Source organism: Scyliorhinus torazame, chromosome 14, assembly GCF_047496885.1.
Source record: "Scyliorhinus torazame isolate Kashiwa2021f chromosome 14, sScyTor2.1, whole genome shotgun sequence".
In the NCBI taxonomy this organism is placed as follows: Eukaryota; Metazoa; Chordata; class Chondrichthyes; order Carcharhiniformes; family Scyliorhinidae; genus Scyliorhinus; species Scyliorhinus torazame.
The window spans coordinates 26,986,641-27,005,816 of NC_092720.1; the positions used below are offsets into that span (position 1 = coordinate 26,986,641).

At 46.8% G+C, this 19,176-nt stretch overlaps 1 protein-coding gene across 2 annotated transcripts in view; it reads left to right on the forward strand.

Moving 5' to 3' along the window:
- The first annotated feature begins 2,163 nt into the window (after positions 1-2,163).
- Positions 2,164-19,176, forward strand: part of LOC140389598 (WW domain-containing transcription regulator protein 1-like) — a 190,969-nt gene continuing 173,956 nt past the window's right edge. The window contains exon 1 of one of the 2 annotated variants that reach the window (XM_072473864.1): positions 2,164-3,287. In XM_072473864.1, the coding sequence (XP_072329965.1) occupies positions 2,878-3,287 (410 nt within the window). In that variant the 5' untranslated portion in view covers positions 2,164-2,877. The remainder of the gene's footprint in view (positions 3,288-19,176) is intronic. The other variant, XM_072473865.1, reaches the window with a different exon arrangement.

The window sequence follows — 19,176 nt, forward strand, 5'->3', positions numbered from 1 at the left end:
CTCCATTATTGTACCTGTAAGCCCATTCAATATGTGGATCAGTCTTCGTGTGAATCAGAACATCCTGGTCCCAGTTGTAAATTTGCCTCCTACTAATTTGAACCTGTGTCTCTTCTACCTAACCTTTTGTACCCAGATCATTAATAGAGTGCAACTCCATTATAAATTTCCTCTAATCTTCAATCCTATCAGTCATTGGTATCAGCTCGAGGTTAGTGGTAGCACTCTTAACTCTGAGTCAGAAAGTTATTGATTCAAGTCGCAGTCTAAAGATTGGAGCGCAAAGTCTAACCTGGAGCTCGATTACAGGACTGGGCAATGGTGAACTGTCAGATGTAACGCCATACAGATGAGACATTAAATGAAGGCCCCCTCAGGTGGATGTGTAGAATCCCATGGCGTTATTTTGAAGAAAAACAGGAGATTTAATAACAATAATAATCTTTATTATTGTCACAAGTAGGCTTACATTAACACTGTATTGAAGTTATTGTGAAAAGCACCCAGTCGCCACACTGCGTCGCCAGTTCGGGTACACAGAGGGAGAATTCAGAATATTCGATTCACCTAAAAGCATGTCTTTCGGGACTTGTGGGAAGAAGCTGGAGCACCCGGAGGAAACCCACGTACGCAGACACAGGGAAAACGTGCAGACTCACCACAGACAGTGACCCAAGCCGGGAATCGACCCTGGGACTCTGGAGCTATGAAGCAACAGTGCTAACCACTGTGCTACCATGCCGCCCGATCCCCAGTGCCCTGGCCAATACATAACCGTCACTGAACAACATCACTAAAACCTGCTGTTTGTGGGACCCTAAGCTGCACGCAAATTGGCAACCGCATTTCCTACTTAAGTACTTCATTGGTTGTTAAGCATTCTGTGGCGAATGGGGTTGTGAAAGGCGCTACAAGAACGCAAGCTCTTTCTTTCCATAGCTTGTTCAATAGTTATCCCAAGTTTCAATGCTTGTTTCATCAGGAAATTTAAACATTTTCTTGGCTGAAAAACACAGCAACAAAACAATTAAGGCGCGATGGTGTCACTCCCCAGTTTCATCATTTCATGCATTTCTGCACATGTCCTTCAGCATTCGTGATTCCACATCAATGGCATTAGAACTGTAACAGCACAGACTGTTCCAGACACTGTACACCCACTGCGAAAATGGCCTCTTAAATTCAGATTATCTCTGCCTGTGTTATATCCGCCTGGGGCTCCAAATAGGAATGCCACCTTTTGCCAAGCTTGAAAGCTAACAAGGAGTGTAACACGGACGAGGGAGGGGGGCAAAGATCGCAGCTTCAGGTCTGAGGTTTCTTTTGCTGCTGAATTAAATTAAATTGGCAACCTCGATTCCTCAACACCTTTCACCTTATATAGGTGACATAATGGGGGAAAAAAATCATTTTACTCTTCCGAAAGAAAACACAGTTTAACGTTAGGTTTTATGCAGAGTAGGTGAATTGGCCATGCTAAATTGCCCCTTAATTTGGAAAAAGAAATTGGTTACTCTAAATTTATTTTTAAAAAAGGTTTGGATTTTATAAGTTTCTCAGTCAAAACCCCCTCCCTACCCCCACCACCCCTGATGGTCAGGTACAAAATCAAATGGTAGGAAATGATCGGGATCAACACCCATGCAGAGTTAATACTGTGTGTGTGTGGGGGGGGGGGGGGGGGGGGGTGATCCTGGGACCACAGAGGGTTCAATAGTCTCAGGAGTTGTACTGCCACTTTTGAACAGATTTTGCCATGCCACCTGACCATGCTTGGCATGAGGAAAGTGAAGCCCTGCAGATGACATAAACTGGAAAGGCTGGATGGAGAAAGAGAGGGGAGGCAGAGAAAGAAAGGGAGAAAAAAAGTGGAGAGAAAAGGGAACGGAAAATGAAACGGGAGGCGAGTCAATGAGGGAGAACGAACACCGAGACAGATAGAGTGACAGAAGAAAATAGAGTGGGGGAGGGAGGCGGGGATTAAAATTCCTCTGAGTCCATATATGGTAATAACAGAAAGGCAAAGTGATTTCATGTTCTTAAGGTCACCCAACTCCAAAACAAAAGGGTGGATGGGGCGAGGGGGGGGGGGGGGGGGCACATAGGGGCTCCTCGGGGTTTAGTGAGGGAGATCTCAGCTGCTGTGGACGCCAACATTCCTTCAGTGCAGCTGGGAAGAATCCAGTCTCTCCCTCTTCTCTTTCCCCTCATCTTTTTTTCCCTCTCTAATTGCAGTTTCGCAAACTCATTTCCTCACGTCAGCGAAACAGCAGAACCTACATTGAGAACGTCTTTTATCTCTCTCTCTCTCTGGGTGGGTTGTGCCTTATAGTAAAACCTCCCACTCCCTCCCCCAACACACACAGACAAGACACACACACACACAAAAAAAGTTTTCAAGACAAAAGTTGTTGGAAAAGTTGCTTTAGTCGAAGTTGTGTTTGCGCACATTTGTGTGTGTTGGAGGAAATCGACAAAGGGCTTGTTTTCCATCCTTAAAAAAGTTTCTCCGGAGCCTGATTTGCTCAGGTCAAGGAACCCAGACTGGGAAGCTGATGAATAATTAAAGAGAGGGAGTGCTGCCAGAACCGACGCTGACTGTGTGAACACTCCTTGGAAACTTGAGTTTCCCCAACTTTTTTTTGTTGAAAAAAAAACAAAAATTATTTGCCAGGAGTTTGGAGACGGGAGATCATGATTATTTTACACTCGCACTTTTGAAAAGAAAAACGTTGGAGAGGGGTTGTTGGGGAGAGGAGAGAGGAGGGGGGCGGGGGGGGGGGAAATTTTAAAAAAGTTTTAAAAAAAAGTTTTCAAAACTTTCTATTTATTTGACGTCTGCTTCATATCGTGCAAAAGTTAAGAGCCGGTGTGAAAATGGATCCCAATCCTATCCCACCACCGGGACAGACCATCGTTCGCGTCCTGGGGGACTCGGAGACCGACCTGGAGGCTCTGTTCAACGCCGTGATGAACCCCAAGCCGGGCACCGTGCCGCATCAGGTGCCCATGCGGATGAGGAAGCTGCCCGAGTCCTTTTTCAAACAGCCCGATTCGGGGTCGCACTCGCGCCAGTCGAGCACGGACTCCAGCAGCAACTTGCCCCAGTTCCAGGTGCAGCACATCCGATCGCACTCCTCCCCGGCCTCGCTGCCCGTCAGTGCCAACCCCAACCCCCAGCCGTACGGCCACCTCCGGCAGCAGTCCTTCGACAACATCGACGACGTGCCGCTGCCCCCCGGCTGGGAGATGGCCAAGACGCCCTCAGGCCAGCGGTACTTCTTAAAGTGAGTAGCCCAACTTTGTGCCATTCAGACTCCGATTTCACCCCCCCCCCCCCTCACTTTCCCATAAACATGATGTCCTTTAGCAGCACGGATGTCTCCAAATGTAACTCAAAGATGTTTCTAACCTCTCTTTAAGTGCTGGGGCCTCAGAGGCTTGACGGGCTGGGAGGTTGGAATCAGACTGGGGTTGCACGGGCACGATGGGCCGAGTGGTACCCCCACTGAGCCTTAAATCTTTCGATACCCCCCTTGTAATGATTTTGACTCTATAAATGGAAATTTCTCCCTGTCATTGTTGATCCCCCCTCTCCCTCCCTCACTTTAAGTGTTTGTTTATATGCAAGAACATTGACTCATTCTCACTAACTCCATTTTGACAAGGTGGGCTGGGGGCGTGATGGGGGTGGTGGGCGAAGGGAAAAGGAGTAACTCCTCTTTTTGTTATGGCCAACGATAGCAGGGCAATCCTTTAAAGGAGACAGGCCTTTTGTTACTGACACAATTCATAGTTTTGTCTGTCTGTAAAAGCAGGCGACCGTTGTGAAAAGTCTTTCCTCTTATCAGTAGAGTGAGAGAATGAGATTGACCAGAAGGACTACTATGGTTGGCAGGCAGACTGAGGGTTATGATTGTGATTGGTAGTGGAAGGGGTGATTGACATTGAAGGGGAGGGGTGATTGTCATGGAAGTCTTTCACAGATTGCTGCTGCCCAGATACCTCATTTGTTAAAAAGTATTTGAATGACATTTTGGGCTTACCAAGGTGAGGCATGTTGATACATGGAAATGTGACATTTTGAGTCGCTAGTGTTCTGATTTGGGCTCCTTTATTGAAGTGTACTGCAACAACAACAAAAAAGCAGAGGCAGAGTCTGCTTTATGTACGTTTCACCTGCGTGACACTGATCTCTAAACATCACCCAACTCCCTCTACGCCAACTTCACCTCTCCGAGTGTGACTCTGAACTCAGTGCCAATGTGTTCACTCGCAACCCACTAGGAACCTGGTTCAACTCATTTTTATGAGTTCCATACAAGGAGATTCTCATCCAACCAGTCTGTGCTGAATTTAAACAGGGGTCCCAGGGGAAGAAGGATAATATTCTAATCTCCATAAACGCACACCACATTACCTGCATCCCCATTCCTTTTTAGGATCCTTGTATAGTTTTTGTTTAAATTTTACTGCAGTACATACCCTGGACCCTCCTGTCTTTTGTATATTGTTGATAGTCTTCTATTGGGTGGAATGAGCTCGAAGGTGTTTAATGTTCTCTTCATAATTATCCATTAGGAATAGAAGGGATTGTATACCCTTTGCCAAATTTATTTTGGAATAATTTGCAAAGCTAGCAAGCCTTCACCCCTCACAACTGCTGCCCACTCCTCATATCCCTTACCAGGATCTAACTTATGCCCAGTATTTGTAACACTATTCATCTTGGGTGCCACAACACCACACGAGCTACATAATATTTCTGTCAAGGTTAAAATTTACAACTTCCCACGCAGTGACTGTTGATGTTGGTGTACTATAGTTCCTTTGGCATGAGTACAGCATTTGCCATTCCACCGGATAGTCAATATTCTGGAGCCTGAGTTGCACTGTACATAGGGTCGCAATAAGATGTTTCCAGTATTTGACAACCAGCTTTCCTGTCGTTTTGCCAGAAGGAAAATAAGTTGCACTCGTACCTCTACTGATCTCAAAGTGCTTTACAGCCAATGGAATACATTTGAAGTGTCACCTTTGCATTATAGAAAACAAAGCACCCAATTTGTGCGCAGCAAGGTATGATGAACAGTAACATGATAATAACCAGATCCTCTGCCCATGGATGCATATCGGCCAAAACCTTAAGTAGTCAGTGTCATGGCATCTTTTCGGACCATTTTGTTTTAACATTTCTTCCGAAAGAGGGGGGGCCGTACTGGAGCATCAGCCTCGATTTGTGTGCTCATGTCTCTAGAATGGGGCTTGAACCCACAGCCCTCTACCTCAGAGGTGTGAGTGCTACCCGCCCAGCCACAGTTGACACTACTGTCAATGCAAATCTGCACTCTTTGGCCCAACAGTCACCCAAGGCTTAGCTATCGGTGGTTCGCAGATGAATTTACATCACCACATCTCAGGTGAGGGGCAAGGTTGAAAAGTAGGGGCCTTCATGAATAACCTCAGCCAGTACAGCAATTGAACCCGCGCTGCTGGCCTCGTTCTGCATCATGAACCAACTGTCTGGACAAGTGAGCTAAACCGGTCACCTTGTAGGGGAACTCTAATATGTGAGAGTCAGAGCAGAAGGTGTCCTCGTTGGTCAAAACTTACTGATGCTTCCTTGTCATAGATTGCTGGGGTGTTACTCCGTGGACTCAGTTAATTTGCCAGCAAACTCTGTGTCTTTATTACACGATGTGGAGATGCCGGCGTTGGACTGGCGTGAGCACAGTAAGAAGTCTTACAACACCAGGTTAAAGTCCAACAGGTTTGTTTCGATGTCACTAGCTTTCGGAGCGCTGCTCCTTCCTCAGGTGAATGGCACTAGTGACATCGAAACAAACCTGTTGGACTTTAACCTGGTGTTGTAAGACTTCTTTATTACACAACGGAGAACTAAGCTTAGGGAGTGAATAGAGGGGAAAGACACAGCTACAAGTTTGGAAAATGACAGCCCATACAAGGTCATAGGAGTACTACATGACTTCAGACTTTTAAACCATTAGGGTTATTTCCTTGGCAGATTTTGTGCATTTTTGTTTTGTTTGTTTGTGGTTGGATCACAACATTTGGTATTCAAACACAAGACTACCAAGTTAAGGCATGGAAGTCTCTTCAAAGTTATGTACATCAGCTAAGTAACTAAAGATGAGAAACCCAGCAAACAGTTGTTTTGCATTGTCAGAAGTACAATTCCTGCAGTAAGTTAGTTTGCTGACAGCTGAAACCTTAGACTAGGAAGTAAAGGCCTGGAAAGTAAATAAGAAAATTTGGAGTGGCTGTTACAATCAGGGATGTAGAAGACCATTTGTAATTTTTGTTTCCATTGCTCAAGTAACAAAACAGCAGATAGGTGAAGAACCTTCAAAACAAAGCTTGGATCATGGAATTTTTTTAGAATACTGGAATTTGCAGTGTAGAAGGAGGCCATTCAGCCCATCGAGTCTTCACCGGCCCTTGGAAAGAGCACCCCACCCAAGCCCACGTCTCCCTGTAACCCAGTAACCCCTGCTAACCTTTTTGGACACCAAGGGCAATTTAGCATGGCCTATCCACCTAACCTTTTAAAAAAATAAATTTAGAGTACCCAATTCATTTTTTCCAATAAAGGGGCAATTTAGCGTGGCCAATCCACTAACCCTGCACATCTTTGGGTTGTGGGGTGAAACCCACGCAAACACGGGGAGAATGTGCAAACTCCACAAGGACAGTGACACAGAGCCGAGATCGAACCTGGGACCTCAGCGCCATGAGGCTGCAATGCTAACCACTGCGCCACCGTGCTGCTCTCCAATCCACCTAACCTGTACATCTTTGCACTGTGGGAGGAAACCAGAGCATCCGGAAGAAACCCACGCAGACACGGGGAGAACGTTCAGACTCCGCACAGACAGTGACCCAAGCTGGGAATCGAACCCTGGAGCTGAGAAACAACAGTGCTAACCACTGTGCTATCATGTTGCCAAGCTTTGAAACTTGGAATATTGCCGACAATACAAAGCTGGGTGGGAATGCAAGCTGTGAGAAGGACACAAAGGGGTTGCCAAGAGATATAGACAGGTTAAGTGAGTGGGCAACAAGGTGACAGATGGAGTATCATGTGGGGAAGTGTGAAATTATTCACTTTGGTTGTGAGAGTAGAAAAACAGAATATTTTTTAAAAAGGCATGAAACATGTTCATGTGGATGTTCAGAGGGCCTTGGGCAAACTCAAATGGAGAACACCGATAGTTAGCCTATAGGTACAGCAAGCAGTTAGGAAGAAAAATGCCATGTTAACCTCAAATGGAAGGGGATTAGAGTAGTAATAGAACAAGGAGGTTGTGCTAGAACTGAGCAGGCCTTCAGTGACACCACGTTGGAGTGTGCAGTTTAGGGGCTGGATTCTGGGGCTATGTCCCCATGCCGGCGTGGGAACGGTGGCGTTTTACGGCAGACAAAATGGCGCGAAACGGCCACGATGCCCCGTTTTCTGGGGGCTAGCAGGACGGCAGCGTAGAGCAGCCGGCCGCGCCGTGCTACATGGTGGAGGCCACTCGCAGACCGGCCCGCGCAGTAGTCCCGCGCAGTAGCCCCCCCCCTTCGGCCGGCTCGCACACCCCAGACCACTCCAGCCCCGAATAACGTCCCCCACTGCCCACGGATCGGCCCTCCCTCGACTGTGGCGGCGCTGGACTGAGTCCACAGCTGCCACGCCGAGTTCCCAATGGGTGAGGCCATGAGAGACCCACGCCGTCGGGAATTTGGTCGGTCGGGCGGCGGGGGGTGGGGGGGGGTGGGGGGGGGGGGGGGGGGGTGGGGGGGGGGGGGGAGCATCGGGGGCGGGCCTCAGGCAACGTCCTGATGCCGTCGATACGTGGCGGGGCATACTCTCCGAGTACGCCGCTTTGGAGGGGGCAGAGTATCGCGAAAACGGCGCCACCACTGATTTGGTCGGGAATCGGATTCTCCGGCTGTTCGCCGAACGAGATTTCGGCGACGGCGACTGGAGAATCCAGCCCTAGGTCTCCATATTTAAGAAAGTGTATATTTGCATTGGGGGTTTTGGAGGGTGGGGGTCCCAGTTAGCTCAGTTGTCTGAATGGCTAGTGTGTGGATCAGACTAACGGCGGCAACAGGTTTAATCCCCGTTCTGTCTGAGGTACTCTTGGGGCCTCTTTCAAATCACGGCACATTGCTGTGTTTAAGTGAATAATCGCCAAGGAGGCAGAGAACTACAGATGGAGATACTTATATTGGAGGCAGTACAGCAAAGAGCGGCATGGTAGCACAGTGGTTAGCACTGTTGCTTCACAGCGCCAGGGTCCCAGGTTCGATTCCCGGCCTGGGTCACTATCTGTGCGGAGTCAGCATGTTCTCCCAGTGTCTGCATGGGTTTCCTCCGGGTGCTCCGGATTCCTCCCACAAGTCCCGAAAGACGTGCTTGTTAGGTGAATTGGACATTCTGAATTCTCCCTCAGTGTATCGAACAGGTGTGGTGACTAGGGGCTTTTCACAGTAACTTCATTGCAGAGTTAATGTAAGCCTACTTGTGACAATAATAGATTATTATTAAAGGTTCCCCAGACTAATGCCTGTAATGAGGGGTTATGCTATCAGAGAGGCTGAGTAAATTGGGTCGATATCCTCTGGAGGTTCGAAGAATGAGGTGAGATCTCCTGAAACATTCACAATTATGAAGGAGCTTGACAGGGTAGATGCTAAGAGGTTGTTTCCCTTGGCTAGAGAATCTAGACCAAGGGCACAGTTTTGGGATAAGGGGAGGATCATCTAGGATTCAGATGAGGAGAAATTTCTTCACTCAAAGGGTTGTGAATCTTTGGCATTCTCTACCCCAGAGAGTTATTGAGGCTCCATTGATGAATATATTTAAAGCTGGGATAGGCAGACTTTTGGTCTCCTCAGGAATCAAAGGATATGACGAACAGGTGGGAAAGTGGAGTTGAAACCGAAGATCATTCATGATCGTATTGCATGGTAGACAAGACTCGAGGGGCCATATGGTCAGTTCCTGCTCCTAGTCCTTGTGTTTCTATCTGAAGGTTTGCTCGTTGCCTCTGTGGCTATTCCACAAATCATTCAGTGCTCAAACTGAGTTCATCTTTTCCGCCACGTAACAGAATGAAAAGGTTTTATGTAACATTGCATTGATAATTGTCATAAAGTACCATTGTAAACACAGCAGACCCATTCATAGTTCCTGCACTTGTAAATCTTGCAGTTTTCTTGCGTGCAATTGATTCCACTGACCTAAAAGGGTGAAAGTAGCTATGTGCGTTGCTGACTAAAATTAATCAAGACTTGTAACTCCTCAGACTAATATACCTCACGTTTTTATTATCAAGTGCCGAGCAGCTTTGCCCAAAATATTGGTGGGCGACCATAGGAACAATAGACGATTTAGTCCCTCAGGTTTGTACCCTAGGTCAGATAGTTGCACACACTGTATGTCAGATGGTACTTTTATTTTCTCTCTTGCTGATAATCGGTCCCTTTATTTGGCTGCTAATGACTTTATGCCCAGGAGCAGTTCCTCTCCCCGTCATTATAATACCAATGATAGTACTCATGCCAAAACAGATCACTGCCTGCACAACAGACATGTTTCTGTCTTGGTCCTTCCTGCCTGCACACAGCCAGGCTTTGGAGTTAGCGTCGACAGATTAGAACTGTAGCAGTTTCCAGTAGCTGGTGACATCGAATTGGGGGAGTATCATTAAGTGGTCCTTATCGTCTTGCGAGGTTTCTGCAGGCGCTCGTATATTTTCGAAGCAAACCTTAGTTCTTTTTGCATAGATTTATATCAGACACTTGTAGGATGCCAATGATTCAACCAGTGGTAGTTCGGCAAAGAATTCTCATGATATCCTAATCGTGAGAGGAGATCTTGAATGGTAGTAGAACCCTCAGATTGAATTACTGCCTGAATCTCTCAGCCAGATACGTGTTATGTGTTTTCCTTTAGCATTATATAGTTCATGGCCTGTTTGAAGAACAACAATTTCCCAAAAAAGCTATTTTATCTGGTGTGGAAGAGACAGAAGGTTAAACCAAGACAATAATGAGATAAGAGCGTGACAGATTATTTTCATCCAAATTATTGGGTGGTGTTCAGTGGAAGCAATGGGAATCCTGGCCACTGGCTGGTGCGAGCCCCGTGTCAACTCGTATTAGGAAGTCCTGCCAAATTAAGAGCCATTCAAGCATTCAAGGATCCCGAGGATGGAAGTCACACCTGCTGAGAGCTGCCAGCCAATTAGAGGCCGGCCGCTCTTTGTTGCTCAGTACCACCACTGGGGAGGGCGGGGCTGCTGCAACCAGGGCAGAGGATGCCTCTCAGCAGCTCCTCCCCCCCCTTTCCGATGAAGGGTCCCTTGATCAAGCACTGAATTCCTATGAATGTGGGTCCCCTGAAAGCTTACAAGCAACCCTGACAGGTTTTACCATTTGGGCTTCAAGACAGGTAAGTACCCCCAGCACACGGCTGGGTGAATACCACAGCTGGTGGGAAGAGGCCTTTGACGTGGGCATGAATTGCCCGCCTGGGGATTAAGTGACAGCTGTCCACGGGTCTACCCACCACCGACTTAATCAGGGCAGTAGCAGGAAGGTGGAGGGGTCGCCACCTGCCACCCTCCTGCCCGATTAAATGCACCCCCTTCCCCCCCGTCACCAAACACAGCATGGGATGCAACCCATGATCTGGAAGCCAGCGTTCTTCAATCTGTTGTCCATTTCCTCATGAAGTTTGATTGAGTGAGAAAAACTGGGTCCAAGAAATTGCCTCAGTAAGAATTGTTGATAGTTTTTGACAAGACGACTCATTACAGTGAGGCATGAATACTTGACACCCACGCCATAATCACAAAGTGATTCAGATTAGATTTCAAACTCATTAACAGGGTTGAGCCAATAAATACGATATAGTAATCAGCCACATGACTTTACACAGATTTGGTTCTTGCACACTTGTGGAACAAATTCAGGCCTGGCACTCTTTTTTTTACTGTCTAGAAAAACATCTGATTTTACTAAATTAAGAGCAATTTTATTTAACTTGGGGCTCTTAAGCTGCCTCTGTCCTGCTCCCTCCATCCTCACCTCCAACAACTAGTGTGAAGAGCATGCAGACTTTTTTGCCACTTAGATTTGGTGCCCTACTCAGTGGCACTGCTAGACCTCTACCTTGCCCCCCAAGCCACACACCCCATGAGGATCCCCATCTGCCCCAGTCTTGATCCTTCATTATTCTATAGTTTTTCTCCAAGCCCTTCTTGACCATGAGATCTACCTTCTTCTCCCATGCCCCTCATTGCTACTAAACTGCTCACCGTCCAACTCTCCTCCCTGGTCCCTGTGAGAGCTAGCATTGGAAATTGTATTCTTTTCTCATGTACTGTCCCTCGCCCCCCTCAAAACTATCACCCCCTGCCTCTCCTAAAAAAATCTAACCTTCTTGCATCTGAAACTACGCCCAATGCTCTTGAGCCTCATGCCTGAATCCCTCCTTTCAAGTTTCTGCCCTTGTACTGGATGGGGGTCTGATCAAAGTTGCAAATAGCATCCTTTGTGACTATGACAATGGTTCATTTTCTCTCTTTGTCTCTTTTGAGCTCCCTGCAACCTTTGATTATAGGTGACTATATCATCCTTCTCTATCTGTTCCATTGTCCAGCTATCTTGTTTGGCACTACTTTTGCTGACTGAATTTCGCAAAAAATAATCTGGCAATGGCTTCCTTTCCTTCACCATTACCATTGGAGTTTTACCAAAGATCTATCCATAGCCCCTTCCTCTTCCTCATATGTATGCTGCATATAAGTATAAGGCATAGTCCGAGGTTTTACGCTCTCCTCAGGGAAGGATGGCAGACTGGGCAGACTAGATGGCAGACTAGAAAAACTGGGAGAAATGTTAGTGGTGCTGTGTCTGTCACCTAACTGCCTGTCTCCAACCCAGTGGTCACTTTACCCATGGCAAAGTAAGCACCAGGCTGTTTGCTCATCCATGTGCCAGTTGAGGCCATTAAGTGGCCAGTTAATGGCTACTTAAGGACCTCCTCCCGCTGCTGCTGTGACTTTTCCTGCAGCTAGAGAGACACTCTCCAGGCTGCCCAGCAAGAGCTGTTTGCGTGGTGGAGGGGCTGCATTGAAACCCCTCAGAATGTGAGCTGCACCCTTGATTTTCCCCCCTTTGCCAACCTATCGCCCCTGCTAACCACAGGTCCTCAACCCTCTCACCAGGACCTGCCACCCTGGCCCTGTTGAGACTCTGGGCTCACTTTGCAGTCCAGGTTGCATCGCTGAATGGCTTTCTTGGAGATCATTGGTCCTAGCAGAGGCCACCATTCCAGAAGAAATGGGGCAAGGAAGCTGGCAGCCATTTGATTGATCTGCTGCTCTTGGAGGCACAACTTTGTATTCAAAGGAGGTGGCCATCTCGCACCAAGCCGATTAAAGGCCAAACAACTATTAAGTGGCCAGGGGGTGAGCTGGACTAGCGCAGGAGAGCCCACAACTGACATTTATGATGGGGGGAGGGGGGAAAAGCCCCCCCCCCCGCTCCCCCGAGCTAGCTCCACCACGTGATAAGACCATGGCTGATCTGATTATGGCCTACGCTCCACTTTCCTATTTCCTTTTCCATCCCACCTCCCCCGACCGCTGTCACACGTTGAACTTAACTGTTTGCAACTTTGGTTCCTCAATTGGCCCCAGGCAGAGTTCCCAACCCCATATCCTCTCCATCAAAAAGACTGCCTGCTTCAACTTCACTGACATTACCTGCCTCTGTGATGGTTGGACACTTACTTCACAGGAATATTGTTTATAGGGAATGAGCCAAAATAAGGGATGGGGTGTAGATGGTTTACAGGCATGCAATGTGGGTTCTCTATTGTGTCACTGACAGCCATGAGGGTCATCCTTGGCATCCAGCATTCATTCTGATCCCAGCCCATCACAGGCATGCATCAGTGACCAGTCTGTCACTGGTTAATCCGTCAGCGTTTGTCCCATCAGCTTGGTTTAAAGAGGAATTGTGAAGAATCGTCCAAAGTTATCAGGGCTACTGTTATCATATGGCCCTGTGTTATAAATAAGTTTATATTTATAGAAAAACTTCCATTCTGCTTGCCAATCAGGTGCGATCCTATAAACATGAATTTGCTGGAAGCTGCTTATGAAGGAAGGTCAGACAGCGCAAGATAGAAACTGTAGCTGTCTAAATTGGCTTTCTGTTTCCAAATTGTTATCCAAAACTTTTCTCAGCACTTATCCATAACAGAATTGTCAATATTTGCCCACCAGTTTTCATTCCTAAAGAAGCGTTCATATTCTTCAAATTTTAGGTTCAGCAGAGTCTTGCCAGAATTGAGTGTTAGGCTCAATGCACTTTCTGCTCTTTCCCACAGGTTGTTACAGTGCGGGTCACGGTGCCGAGGTCCCAGGTTCAATCCCGGCTCTGGGTCACTGTTTGTGTGGAGTTTGCACATTCTCCCCGTGTCTGCGTGGGTTTCGCCCCCACAACCCAAAGATGTGCAGGGTAGGTGGATTGGCCAGGCTAAATTGCCCCTTAATTGGAAAAAATGAATTAGGTACTCAAAATGTATAAAAATGTTAAAGTTATAATACATGGTGGGGTGTGGGGGGAGTATGTCCTATTTTTTCATGTATGGTACCATCTGACTGGACTGTACGCAGAACAATATCTTTCACTGTAGCACGGTACATGTGACAAATCCAAATCTAAGCTAAATCTAACGATAGGGACGGTTGGGTTAGAGTTATACTAGTAATGCTGATACATATGTTATGTGTATTTCATAAATTGATTGATTGGTTCACTTTGGAGGGATTTGGCTCAAGTGACTGGCGTTTAAAAGTGAACCGTAACTAATTTTGTAACAAAGGGTGGTATATTCAGGACCCGCTTGCAGCCAGGACTGGAAATTCCCACCCGAATTCAATGGACCTTTCAGTGGTCTGTTTGGTTGTCCATCCCGCCCACGACGATACCCGCAGTGAGCGAAATCAGAAAATTCACCCCGGAATTTTGATTACCCATTACACTTTTTGCATTCCCTTTGCAATGCCGAGGAACAACTACGAACGACCAAAGTCCACCTCACTAGTACGAGGCGGCAGATTTCTCTGTTCGTGGGGTTTGACAAAATAAAGGCACTAACAAAGTACTTCTAGTTTTCTCAACCAAAGGAGTTCTTCCTCATGGTGGCCTTGCCACGAAAGAAAAAGGGCCAGCAGAAGGCAAGCTTTAATGGTGTTATCAAGCAAATGTAGCTCTGGAGGAGCCAGATTCTCAGAACTGTTAAATTTTACTCCAAGCCTGGATTTTGCATAACCTCCATTCTTGCCGAACTTGGGCTGATTTTATAGGGCCTGAAGGTACAGGTAACTCCTGATAGGCTACCTTCTGGTTGAGAAATGTTGCATTTTCAAGATTAGGTAATTCAATTGCCATGGCTCTTAGTTGCCTTCTTTTTTCTTCATTGCAAAATGATTAACGGAGAACTGAATGTGTTTGAGGGCTGCCCCATCTTCCATCCAACCCACTCAGTTTGAAAGCCATTACTTGAACAAGATACGTTGCCTGGTACGATACTTAGCCACACAGACCAACAAAGTGCCACGTTTTGACGCCCTGGGTGAGCAGGTAGCGGCTGTGTTAATTTGGTGTCTTCCAGGCCAATGGGGAGAGGAAAATCAATGACGCGTCCTGTTGCTGACCACTGTCAGATGACTAGGAGTATAGGAAGATGGGATTGGACTCAACTGTGATGGCCCCAACAACGCAACAACCTGTCAACATTCATTCCTGAGCTTCGCATGTGTGGAAAGGGCACCTGAGTGAAAGGAGCAGAGGGCCGTCAATTGCTTTGCAATTGTAACCCAGCAACAAAGTAGGAACACGGGGCAGGGTGAGGCACTGGAGTTAGGAGTTAGTTCTTGTACCCCTGGGTTTGAATGAATTTTTTGAAGGTCTCCTCTCCTTTCCTGGTCTTACTGATCCATCATAAAAATGACTTTAGTTCTTCTCAATCCAGCTTCTGGTCTTTGTGAGTCCAGTAAGCCTATCTTTCAATAAGTTAGAACATAGAGCAGTACAGCACAGGCTCCTGGTAAATGGACAACCAGGGAAACCCAATGATGGGCTGGGAATGAAATGGGGATATCATATTGCCCCAATTAGGGGGCCCTTCTGAGCATTGAATTCAGTTTGATCAGCAAGGTAGAGGAGGGTCAGATTTCCTGTGGGTCAACCGTGTGCCGTATCTGATTTGGGAGCATGAAGTTTCGTAACGTTCCAGAACTTGGGAATGTCTGGGAATTAAAGATTTACCTCAAGTATACTGGAGAGGGAGGCCAGTGGGGCAGTGGTAATGTCATAGATCACGTAATCCTTAAAAAAAAAAATTCCAATTCATTTTTTCCAATTAAGGGGCAATTTAGTGTGGCCAATCCACCTAGCCTGCACATCTTTGGGTTGTGGGGGCGAAACCCACGCAAACACGGGGAGAATGTGCAAACTCCAAATGGACAGTGACCCAGAGCTGGGATTGAACCTGGGACCTTGGCGCCATAAGGCAGCAGTGCTAACCACTGCGCCACCGTGCTGCCCTTGATCTCGTAATCCATGGCCCAGACTCATGCTCTGGGACACGGGTTCCAATCCCACTGACGGCATTTAATTTAAATTTTGGAGAATATTTCAATCTTTAGCATTAGCAAAACTTGAGTTGATGAGCCCAAGCAGTCATATAGAAAAGCCAGTTTAAAAATAAGAGTTGTGGGACGAGCTGTAACCACCAATTCGCAACGGTTAGCTGGCATATTGATACAGATTTATGCAATGCCCCCTCCCCGGACAAATAATGTTAGCACAAATGAGAAGTAAAAATAAGTGTGAGCCTAGCGGACAACATGGCTGTTTCACAATGAATGTAGTGATAGTGCTGATAGTAAAAAGCACTGAATTGCTAAAACCTAACCCCCAACCTGCATCCTCACAACATGGAAGTGGGATAAGCAATGGTAACTCGCAGCAGTGATGGGAAAAGCTGGTAATGGCTTACATTTTGGAGGCTGTCTTTACGTCACATCATTGGGGTTTCCAACACACCCAGACCAGTCCGATCAGGTAGTTAAGGAACAGGTTTTGTGTTGAACCACATTCTGTTCAGTTTTCCTAGTTGTTCAAATCGGTTCTTTGCCTGTAAGTGTGCCTGCTTCTATCTTCCAACATTCAACGAGGGAGCCCTTTCGACTTAGCTCTGTGGTTGCAGCAGTCTGTTGGGCAAGGTGTTGGCACTGCATCGGTGGTTTCTATAGCCAGGATCAGCTCTAGTGGCCCCGCTTTGAAAACTGTGCTCTCAGTTGCCGTTACGTTGGCTGGCTTGATAAAGTTTGGAGATGCAGCAGTCTAACTTTCTTTCGTTCAACGGCGGCTTTCATGAGGAAAACCACTTGAACTGTCAGAAGCCAGTGGCGATGTGATAGCACCGCCAGACTGCTCATGATGTATTCCTCTGTACATGAACTCCGCACTGACCTGTACACACATTTTATCATGATGACCCAGGTCATCAACATGTACATAGCACTTTATTGTAGCAGTGTCCAAAAGTGGTTTGTAGGCTTGTCGGGAAGGATGGGGGAACATGATTGAGTGTGCTGTTGGTTTTAAGGGAGACTTCTAATGGGGGAAAGTTTCTTGAAGAGAGGTGGAGCAAAAGTTGGGAGTTCCAGAATGTGGGTCAAAGGGTTCAGTGGGGGTTCCAGCAGGTGGGAAAGGGGGAGTTTCGGAATGCGGGGAAGGATTTTACAAAGAGTTCCACAATTTGGGCAAAGTCGTTCAGTGGGAGTTTCAGAAGGTGGGAAAAGGAATTGGGGTGTTCCAGGATTTAAGGGGAGGGGTAAGTAGGACTTCCACGATTTGGGAAAGAAATTTAGGGAACGTTCCAGAGGTGGGGACAGGAGATTGGAGAGTTCCAGAATGTGGAAATGGGGTGCAGCAAGGGTGCCCGAGTTTGGGGGAATTCCAGAATGCCGAGGCAAGCTGGTTAAAGTCTCTATCACAGATGGCGGAACAGAGGGAGAGCTGAACATGCAGTCCTTTAACAAACCCATCGAACTTTCAAAGCCAAGGACTACGGCATTTTTGCTTGCCAAAAACTGCATTTGTAACACAATCTGTTTTTAAGATTTTCTGCACGAAAGCCAGCTCTCCCACATTGTGTTTACAACTGACATGGAATCGTTCTGCTGATGGTGGTTCATCCCAGGCACTGAAGAGGAACAATTATCACTGCTGGCAATTGGCTCCACAGAAGAGATGGAGCGGGTTCGGTGGCAGGAACTGTGAGTCAAACCCATTCTCCTACAAGAAACTTACGCTGTCTCTGCAGTACACCACTTCAGCTTTTACATGAAGCACAGCTCAGATTATTTACTCGCGTGCCTCATATCTGCGAGACTCGATTGATACCAGACTGCCCTATCAATCTGTCTTTCTTTATGTGACACCAGCAAAGCTGGTATTTAGTCTTCCAGATGCCCCTGACTTGTTTGTGTTCCAGTCATATTTTAATAAAATTTCTTTTTCATGGGTAATATGATTGCGCCATTGGGATAAGGGGGCAGGTCTAATGGTGTAATCGTTAGAATCTGGGCGAAGATAGCGCCAGTTTACAAGTGACCCCAGATATTTTTTGGGTGCAAATTACATTTGACCGCAACTCCTTTTCAATGAGGTGTGTCAGTATCCTCTGTGACTCAGTGTTCAGCGCTGCCGTCTCTGAATCAGATAGCTGTGGATTCAAGTCGCACTCCAGATACACGAGTCCATAAATGTGGGCTGATTCTCTCAGTGCAGTACTCATAGAATTTACAGAGCAGAAGGAGGCCATTCAGCCCATCGAGTTTGCACCGGCTCTTGGAAAGAGCACCGTACTCAAGCCCACACCACCCTATCCCCATAACCCAGTAACCCCACTCAACCAACACTTAAGGGCAATTTTGGACACTAAGGGCAATTTATCATGGCCAATCCACCTAACATGCACATCTTTGGACTGTGGGAGGAAACCGGAGCACCCGGAGGAAACCCACGCACACACGGGGAGAACGTGCAGACTCCGCACAGACAGTGACCCAGCCGGGAATCGAACTTGGGATCCAGGAGCTGTGAAGCAATTGTGCTAACCACTATGCTACCATACCATACTGAGGGAATGCTGCACTGTAGGGGGTGTTGGTCTTTTGCGAGAAATGTTAAACCCTGTCTGCTCTCTCAGGTGGATGTAAACTATCCCATTGGCAGTGTTTTGAAGAAGATCAGCAAAGTTCTCCCCAGTGTCCAGGATACCCCTCAATCCGCATTGTTAAATTAAAACAGATTACAGTCTTTATCACATTGCTGTTTATGGGATCTTGCTGTCTGCAACGTGTGTTTCATTTATTGCAATACTTCAAAAACGACTTAATTGGCTGTAAAGCACTTTGGGATATCCTTGAGGCTGTGAAAGGTACAATATAAATACAACTTTCTTTTCCAGTGTCAAAGAATTAAGATTCATGTTTGGTAACCTTCCTGTTTATGTCTTCTGATTTGTTTTCTTTTGCTACTGAAATTTGAAGAATTGTATTAGGGTTGTAAGAGTTCTCGGCTCTTATGGGGTGGCACAGTTGTTAGCACTGCTGCCTCACAGTGCCAGGGTCCCGACTGTTCGATTCCGACCTCGGGTGACTGCCTGTGCAGAGTCTGCACATTCTCCCCGTGTCTGCATGTATTTCCTCCGGGTGCTCCGGTTTCCTCAAACAGTTCAAAGACGTGCAGGCTAGGTGGATTGGCCATGATCAAAGTGTGGGGTTACGGGGATAGGGCGGGGGAGTGGGCCTAGGTAGAGTGAACAGTGTTGACACCCAACCATGTGGAGCAAAAATACTGGCATAGGTGAATTAGGCCACACACAGTTACTGTGTGAATATATTTTGTAATTCTAAGAAAATAAATTCCTTTAAAAACAACCTCAAGCAAGAAAAATTACAGAGACAATTAAAATGATACCATACTACTATGCTGATATGGTCATCCGAAAAGTTACAGTCATGTCAAGTTGTTGGATTGTAACAGTACAGAAAGGTCACAGTTATTTTG